Source organism: Cyphellophora europaea (genome assembly GCF_000365145.1).
Source record: "Cyphellophora europaea CBS 101466 unplaced genomic scaffold supercont1.1, whole genome shotgun sequence".
Taxonomy (NCBI): domain Eukaryota; kingdom Fungi; phylum Ascomycota; class Eurotiomycetes; order Chaetothyriales; family Cyphellophoraceae; genus Cyphellophora; species Cyphellophora europaea.
The window spans coordinates 3,323,702-3,332,239 of record NW_008481797.1 but is presented as its reverse complement, the minus strand read 5'-3'; the positions used below and the strand labels follow the sequence as shown (position 1 = coordinate 3,332,239).

The window sequence follows — 8,538 nt, the reverse complement described above, 5'->3', positions numbered from 1 at the left end:
CACTCACTCACTCACTCACTCACTCACTCACTCACTCACTCACTCACTCACTCACTCACTCACTCACTCACTCACTCACTCACTCACTCACTCACTCACGCACGCACGCACGTCCTTTCTAACCTCGCGACTCGAAATGAGCAGCAGTAGCAGCAACAGCAGCAGCACTCCTCACGCAAAGCCGACACCATCAATCAACACATCATCCTCTCCATAGCCCTTGGAATTGCACTTCCCAACAGTCGTGCTCGGCCACGAAACGGTAATTACCAGCGCGGCCGCATTCTTCGAGGCCGCCCTGGACGCCGGCGGCGGCAGCGACACATTCGCCGTCACTTTCTTCCATACCGTGCCGTTTGCGCCCGAAAGGTTGCAGCTGCTGCCGGAACAGGCGGTGAAGGACTTGGACCAGCTGGTGCCGCTGATGGAGACGGTGATGGTCGGGTTGGAAACTGGGGGGATGGAAGCGGTGCGCCGGCCGATGTAGAGGGTTAGGCTCAGGGCGGTGGTGGTAGTAGGAGGGATGCTGGCGTTGGAGGTGAGAGTGTAGGTGTGGGAGGTAGAGGAGGAGGAAGAGGGAGTGATGATGAAGATGGAGCAGCCTTCGTAGGCGCCGGTCTTGTTGCAGATGTAGCCGGTGGCGCTGCTGCTGCTGGTGAGCCAGGGGGAGAGGCCGGTTTCGAAGCCGCCGTTGGTGATGAGGCTGGAGGGGAGGGTGGGCTTGCAGGTGGAGGATGGGATGGGCTGGCGAGAGTTAGTGCTGGCGAAGGGGCCGGTGGAGGGTGATGCTTACCTTGATGCTCGTTTTGAATGTGGTGGTGCATGAGGTGGTGCTTGGCTTGGTAGAAATGGAGCTGGTGGTCGCTTTTGTCGTTGACTTCATGGTTATTGTGGTTGTGATGGCAGAAGGGCTCTTTGACGTTGTGCCAGGCATGGATGGAACACCTGACCATTGAGCATTAGGTGTAGTAGTGGTTGAAGGCTTGGTGGTGGTGGTGGTGGTCGGAGGCTTGGTTAAAGTTGTAGTTGTGATGATTGAAGGAGTGGTGGTCGTAGTGATTGTGGTTGTGGTAGTTGTGGACGAAGTCGTGGTGGTGGTGGTGGTGGGTGAGGTGGTGGTCGTAGTAGTAATTGAAGGCGTGGTCGTAGTTGTTGTAGTAGTAGTCGAAGGTGTGGTTGGGGTAATTTCAGTCGTAGTGGTTGTGTCGGAAGTGATAGTGGTAGTGATTGTATCCGATGTGGCCGTTGTCGTTGTCGGAGAAGTTGTAGTTGTCTAAATAGTCAGTATATCATCATCCGAACACATCGGAGATAACTTACAGTCGTGGTACTTGATGTTGTGGTAGTGATGATGCCAGCGCTACAAGAAGAGTCCAATTGATACGCATTCAGCGAATCCTTGCCGCCGCAGTACTCCGAAGGAGCATTCTGGCAAGTCATGTCACAGCCATCTGTGGTGGACTGGGCAGTGATGGCGAGAGCATTGCCACACCAGCATTCAGAGCCGTACTCAAGTCCGGTCCATGAAAATCCCTGGCCTTTGCACTGATTGAGACAGGTCTGGACATCGCCGTCGCCACTCGCGACCCTACGCTCGAATGTACGGGCATTTGTAGAATCGGTGTAGCAACCTTGAGGTTTCCAACACGAATCCCCCGGATAGACGTGTGGGGTGAGTCCGGGGTTCTCGTAGACAGTGATACGATCCTGGCCACCACAGGCCTCCGAGGCATTCCCTCGACAGCCCATATTGCAGCCAGTCGTGGGACCATTGGTAGGCTGCGCGGTGCCACAGTAGCATTCCTGCATGTACTCGATGCCAGCATATGGATAGCCATTGGAAGCACAAAACTGCATACACTCCACACCAGTCATCTGGTCATCGTCTTGGAGGAATGCTGAGTCCAGGCTGCGGCTCGATACGCTGTCGACAAAGCATCCCGAATAGGACCAACCAGCTGGGAGGGGGTCTGCGATTGGGAGATCTGGGCTATCTGTCCGAGCAGAAAGTGTCGCTGCGAAGGTGGTCACAGGAGCCAAGAGAGCTAGATAAAGGAATGAACGGCGCGACATGGTGCCAAGTAAGGAGTGACGGGTTTGGAAGGACAGACCATGAAGACGGGGGAGAAGAAGAGGGCACTGGGAGGCTTTCGCCCTCCTTATCCATGCTTGTCAGGCATAACCGCGGCCCTAGTCGGCCGGTGGCCATATGACCAAGTTTGCGCGAACTTATGGCCATCTTGACGTTGACAGAGGATTCGGCTGCTCCAGACCCGCCACGTAAGAGGGGTGAGGGAGGTGGAAGTACCTGTACTCTGTAATCCAGGGACGGTTCCGGCGATTGAGTTGAAAACAAGCTCTCGGGATCGACCGCACCAATCGTCAAGATCGGCGGCGAGTCTGGGGAAATTGAACCTGTACACATGGACAGTGTGGCTTTCAATAGCTCCGTAGTCTCTTGAGCCACAGCTCGAGCGCAGCATGGGAAGCTGTCATCACTGCGACACGGTCATGTATCCAGAGATGTCCAGCTCAGGCAAAGACGGTGCTCTACGTGTCGTCCTTACCTGAGCAATGCGGGAGACCTTGCAAGGACTTATTTCGTCTGGTCGTTCTCGACGGCCGAGCCAATTCAATAACAGTTTGTAAATGTCAAATAATTAGATACTTTGAAACTGAGAAGTGTTGTGGCTACTGTTGTCTCGGAGCCGAGTTTGCCCGAGCCGAGCAGTTTGTATCGAGGGCATCACGTCGGCGGTGCTTCTCGTCCACCCCTTTCGTTAAAAGCGCGTAGCCACACGCTTTCATCGCGCCGCACAACGAGACCATCCTAGCTCTGGTGGCATACTTTCCACTTGGCGGCCAACATGGTTCAAAACAATAAACTCCGCCGCAAACCACGTCGGTACTTTCTGATCACAAAAATCGTCCAGCAATTTGAGGAGTGGTGTCAACCCCCAGCTAGAGATGCAATTGCCATTGAAAAACTGCCCCGCTGCGAATAAGTATATAGACCGGTCCGTCTCTACCATTGCTCCGAGGTCCAAGCTTGAGATCTGTGACAGACCAGCCTTCATGGCTGATGGTCCCATGGTCATTCAATAGGCGCCACGTTTTATAACAACTCAACCTAGGACCGGGACACGGCAGAGCCTTGTGTTCAGTCAGACACCGAATTTTGATCGAACCCTTGTCTCACAAATGCTTGTCGAAAACACAGTCCACCGATTCTGATGTTGCTGAAATCCCTAAGGACAGACCTGCAGCGTCCATACACTTCCAGACATCAAGCTCAGCTAGGTCTGCCAGAAGGGTTCTGCCTCTAGGTACACATTTCTGCCCGCAATGCCAGTTCTCCATGATCCTGGAGCGAGTCAACCCTTCCCCGCAAATCGTGAGTTCATCTCCATTTTTGCCGCTTTCCAGACTGTCTACTAATATTAGCCTAAATCAAGCCCGGGTCTATAAACCCTGTTCATGTACATTCTACGGCAGTCCCTGGTGATCTGCTCCAAGCCGAGTATCAAGCATTGCAAGACAATCGCTTAACTGCCGGCTACGCGAAATGAGCTCATGACATGGAGAAAGCCCTGGTCACCCATCTGTCCGAGCCCTCTGAGCTCCCAAAACAGGAAGGCAGGTACTCAAGATCGAACTTTGAAAGGTCTAACAGGCTGAAGGTGTCGTTAGCGAGATTGACGATGGGGTGGTCATTGTAGACAGACTCAACGACAATGGAGGATATAATAGCTGCTCCGGTCCCGGAACCGGGCAGTCCGTCAGGACGTTTCGCAAGGCTGAGATCTAGCATCATGTCGGTACCTTCCCTGGCCGTGGTCCTTCTCGTGGCAGCAGTGGCTTCGGCATATCCAGGATCAAGCCATGCAGTCTGCAACAGTCAGAGTTCCCTGACTCTCATCTACCAGAACAATCTGAACGCCTCGGATGATTCAAACCATGTCAGCGCTATCATCTTGGATCCCATGCCCGCACGCAACGCGCAGACCGCCTGTGGGGCAATCAACGAGTCACTCTTGACCCAAGCCACCATTCAGAATTACACTACAGACTTCACCGACACGCTGGCGTACCTTGATTACACATACGGGACTGGACCGGCCTACTTGGTCGACAATGCCGTCGTTACATTGCAAGACCAGAGTCTCTCATATGCCGCTAGCAATTCGGCTCAACGAAACCTCCCAGTCCTTTGTACTCAGTCTGACCGAGAAACTCAGCCACCGAATTCGACTGCTAGCGCATCAAACCTTGTGACAGTAGCCGCCGCTGGGAACACCTACATAGGCTACCATAACCAGAAGTCATTCCGGTTTGCCGGTATTCGTTACGCAAACACACCCGAGCGATTTGAGTATTCCAAGGTCTATTCCGGTACCGGTGAGACCATTAATGCCACCGCATACGGCTCGCAATGCTTGCAAGGCGGCGGAGGAAGCGAGGATTGTCTATTTCTGAATATCCAGACACCGTACATTCCGAAGGCCGGATCAAGCAATAACCTTAGACCGGTATACTTCTGGATCCATGGCGGAGGCTTCACCGGTGGCACCGGTGCTGATCCGGGCACTGATGGCGGCAATTTGGCTTCCAGAGAGGATATCGTGGTTGTAACCATCAATTATCGCCTTTCCACGCTCGGTTTCCTTGCCATCCCAGATTCTCCCATCAAAGGCAACTATGGTATCGGCGACCAGATCAATGCTCTGAAGTGGACTGTAGCCAACATCGCCAAGTTTGGCGGTGATCCCAAGAGAATCACCATCGCTGGCAGCTCTGCCGGCGCAGGCTCTGTGCGCACCTTGCTGGGAAGTCCCCCCGCCATTGGCCTCTTTCAAGGCGCACAAGCTGATTCCAACCTGGGTGGCGGCGTCGATCTCGGGCTTGACGGCAACTACGGAACCACCTACTCATCCTACCTCACAATCAACGAGTCCTATACCCGCGGAGGGTTCCCAGTCCTCAACGCGACCAATTGCACCTCCGGCAGCACCACCCAACAAATCGCATGCCTCCGCACCGCCAACGCAACCACTCTCATCTCCGGCAACGACATCCCCCGCTACGTCGTGCAAGACGGCACCATCGTCACCACCCCCAAACTCGACGTCACCGCCCGCAACGGCACCTCCGCATACGTGCCCATCATGTTCGGCGTCGCCGCCAACGACGGCGCCTCCTTCTCCACCCTCTCCCCCACCCCCGTCGCCAACCTCTCCGAAGGCCTGCAAACCGGCCTCTCCATCAACGCCAGCGCCGCCGACGCCATCATCGCCTCCGGCCTCTTCCCCTTTTACTCGTCCGGAAACCTCACCCTCGACGCCTTCAACGTCACCCAACGCGTCGCCACCGACAACACCTTCCGCTGCATCGACCAGGCCACCGTCTACGCCGGCGCCGTCACCCACACCTTCCCCGCCACCTACTACTACCAGTTCGAGCGCAGCATCGACGGCTACAACCCCAACAACCTCTCCCCGGAGCTGATTCAGGGCCCGCGCTCCCCCAACTATCCCAACGGAAACCCGCACGCCCCCTACTTCAAGTTGCACGGCAGCACGGGCGACTGGATCTTTGGCAATTTCTACGGCCGGCCCTTGCGCGACGAGACGGATCTGTGGAGCTTGCAGTTGACGAGTGGGTATTTTGCCGAGTTTGTGAGGAGTGGGCAGCCGAATATGAGGGAGGAAGCGTTGCGGGTGAGGGGCGCGGCGTATGCGAAGACGCTGGAGGCGGTGAGGACGCAGGGCTCATGGGGAGCTGTGCAGGGGGAGGCAGGGCCGGTGAGGTTTCTGGACTGGCCGGCCAGGTCGGGCGGGTTTGTGGATGTGGAGCAGTGTAGGTGGTTGAACTATAGTTTGAGTTATTATGTTGATGGGGGGAGCTGAGGAAACTGGGGAAGAGAGTGGTGGTCATTGAAATAGGATGTATTTGGGGTATCATGAGGATTCGTCGGCGAACATGTCTGTCGCTTTAGGGCGCTGTCGTCTGCTGGACGTGACAACCGCCGGTGACGCCGATGTGCTCGGCTTTGACACCTCAGGTGTGTCCTCCGCCATCTCCTCATCGCTACTGTCGGCAAGAGGGATGCCATCGATAGCATCATCGATAAGCGTGGTCTCGTCGACGTTCATATCTTCATCCTCGTCTTCGTCGTCAACCATTACTTGGCCGTCGACACCAGCATCGCCCATGACCGCGTCGCCTTCATCCTCCGCTTCAACGCTTCGCCACTTGTTCAAGCCCGACTTCCTCCGCTGGGTCTCCTCCTCACCTTTTCGCCTCTCCTCTTCATCGAGTTTCTTCTGCTCCTCTCGTGATAGGGGAGGGTTGCTGAAATGCTCCACCATTTCGTCGTGGCTGGCTTGCGGGAAAACGCACCAGCCCTCCCATAATTGTAGGAGGTTATGGACACTCCGCTTCCACTTCTCCGCCTTTAGCTTGCCCCAGTTGAGATCTCTATCTATACGGCCCAGTTTCTCAAAAACCTTCTGTTGAGCGATCGCTACTTCAAAGAGCTGTCGATAACGCCAAGCATGTCTGACACCGGCGGATGCGGACGACGAAAGAATATCCGAAATGACATAGAGACCAACTAGGCTCGCCGCAGATGTGTCCTTCTGACCCTGCTCCGTGTTGGTAGGTGTCGCGGAATCGTCGTCGTCGTCCTTGTCTTCGTTCTTTCGCTGCTGACTGAATGGCTGCACTACATTGCGAGTGATCAATGCTGCCACTTCATCTGCGCCAGCTCCGGCTTGCTCGATTGCGAATCCTGTCACTCGGGCGATGTCACCCTTCCTAAGCTTGGTATTTACCTCTGGTAGTCGTGAAAGCAGATGTATAAGCTTGGCTTTGGCGAGCGGATTCAGATATCCAGGGCCATCATTTAGATCGTTAGTGTCTTGGTTCATGCCAGGCACATTGTGATCATTGTGCCTCCTGGAGATACCAGCCCCATCCTCATCACCTTCCTCATCAGAGGAATTGTAGTCATCATCGCTAACGAATTCTTCTAGTTGGGTGGTGAATTGAAACCTAAGGCCCTCGGTGGGAGGGACCCACAGGCTCTGCCCCTCAAAGAGCACATCACCGTTTTGCCTGGCACCGAATGTAGACTGACTACCGCGGCTTTCAGTGTCGGTCAGAATCTGCCAAAGGCGCCATCGGTAATAAACACCTCCTTGCGATTGCGGATTCCATATCCATGACCACTGCTCCTCTCGCTGAATTTGAGGACGTGACATCAAGAGCGCCTCAAATTCTGGACCATAGGTCAACAACGCCTCGAGAGTCTTATGGATAAGCTTGAGCTGCTTCAAGTCGGTCGGAGGTTGCACTAGAACCTGTGACTGTGGCCTACCGCCGTAAGGGACTGATGACGTGTATGATGTGGGTGGAGCGAAGCCGCGACCTTGTCCAGGAGGAGGTGCTCTTGAAAGAGAGGTTTGTTGCTGAATGGGTTTCGCCCCAAATGGTAGACTTGCAAGGTTCGAACCGGGAGCACTGATGTTCCCTGCTCCGATGAGAGCCGCAGAAGACAGGTGGCGAGACAGAGAGAGTTTGAAGCCGAACCCAAGATATTTGTTCTGCAGGTGAGATACCACTGTATCGATGTCGGTGGCAGCCGTCTCGGCTGCTAGGGTGACGATAGCAGACATAGACTTCCTATCGGCTGTCGAGCCTGGAATGATTCGAACATTTTCGACAACGAGAGGTGAATGCGCAAACAGAGCTTTGACAACCGTGGGGGAAGTTCCGGGAGGGAGAGATGATAGATGTAGTGTTGGACGTGCGGCTTTTTCTTCTTCGTCCAGGTGATCTGGCTCATCCTTTCCAATACTTGTTCGTTCCTCGGTACTTTGTCGCTCCTCATAGCCGTACTTGCGATCGCGATCTCGCCGGCCGGAGAAATCGTCGAAGGGCCGCTTCTTGCCAAAAGTAGGGCCAAGGCTGCCTGGTCCGCTCTTTGGCGCAGATGGACTTGGTCCTAAACTCCCTGGACCACTCTTCATTCCACTGCTCGTAAAGTGTCTCTTTCCGGGACCTGGCGCCGACCCCATTCCCAGGCCACCAGGAGGACGGCCTCTACTGATGGGTGCAGAGGGTGCCTCATCATCAAAGCTCTTGATAAACTCTTCGTATACCGCCGCTGTCTCGGCTCTCTCTCGCGCCTTCTTTGCCTCGGTCTCTTCTTTCTGCCGCTCGAATATCGATTTCTTGGTTGGGGCGCTCAGCTTGCTGGCAGTATTCGGAAACGAGGACATGGCGGGCAGACGAAGTCTTTGTTGCCCGCTCTGGTACTCCTAGCCCGGCTGGTACCAACCGCCTGTCGGCCACAGTCGTTATTGCTGTGCAATGATCCTCGGTGCTCAGCCTGGAGTTGGATCAGAGTCGCGACTGTCGGACATAGTAGGCTTATATCCCCACGCGGGATGCCAAGGCTACGCCTTCCGCAATCGCAGAATTTCGCTTCAATGTGCCGTCATCGCAGTTGAACAGTCCAACAACTTGCAAGTCATC

General features: G+C 55.0%; 3 protein-coding genes across 3 annotated transcripts; 1 reads left to right on the top strand and 2 right to left on the bottom strand.

Annotated features, from left to right (window-relative positions):
- Window positions 1-171: 171 nt before the first annotated feature.
- On the bottom strand, window positions 172-2,073 carry HMPREF1541_01275 (uncharacterized protein; the record flags this gene model as incomplete). Its single annotated transcript, XM_008713575.1, has 3 exons — window positions 172-744; window positions 794-1,273; window positions 1,321-2,073. 3 exons carry the CDS (start codon window positions 2,071-2,073, stop codon window positions 172-174), a joined length of 1,806 nt encoding a protein of 601 aa, XP_008711797.1.
- Window positions 2,074-3,812: 1,739 nt separating this feature from the next.
- On the top strand, window positions 3,813-5,906 carry HMPREF1541_01274 (uncharacterized protein; the record flags this gene model as incomplete). Its single annotated transcript, XM_008713574.1, has 1 exon — window positions 3,813-5,906. One exon carries the CDS (start codon window positions 3,813-3,815, stop codon window positions 5,904-5,906), a length of 2,094 nt encoding a protein of 697 aa, XP_008711796.1.
- A 51-nt stretch (window positions 5,907-5,957) lies between these two features.
- On the bottom strand, window positions 5,958-8,282 carry HMPREF1541_01273 (uncharacterized protein; the record flags this gene model as incomplete). The annotated part of the gene is made up of 1 exon (XM_008713573.1): window positions 5,958-8,282. One exon carries the CDS (start codon window positions 8,280-8,282, stop codon window positions 5,958-5,960), a length of 2,325 nt encoding a protein of 774 aa, XP_008711795.1.
- Between the last annotated feature and the right edge of the window lie 256 nt (window positions 8,283-8,538).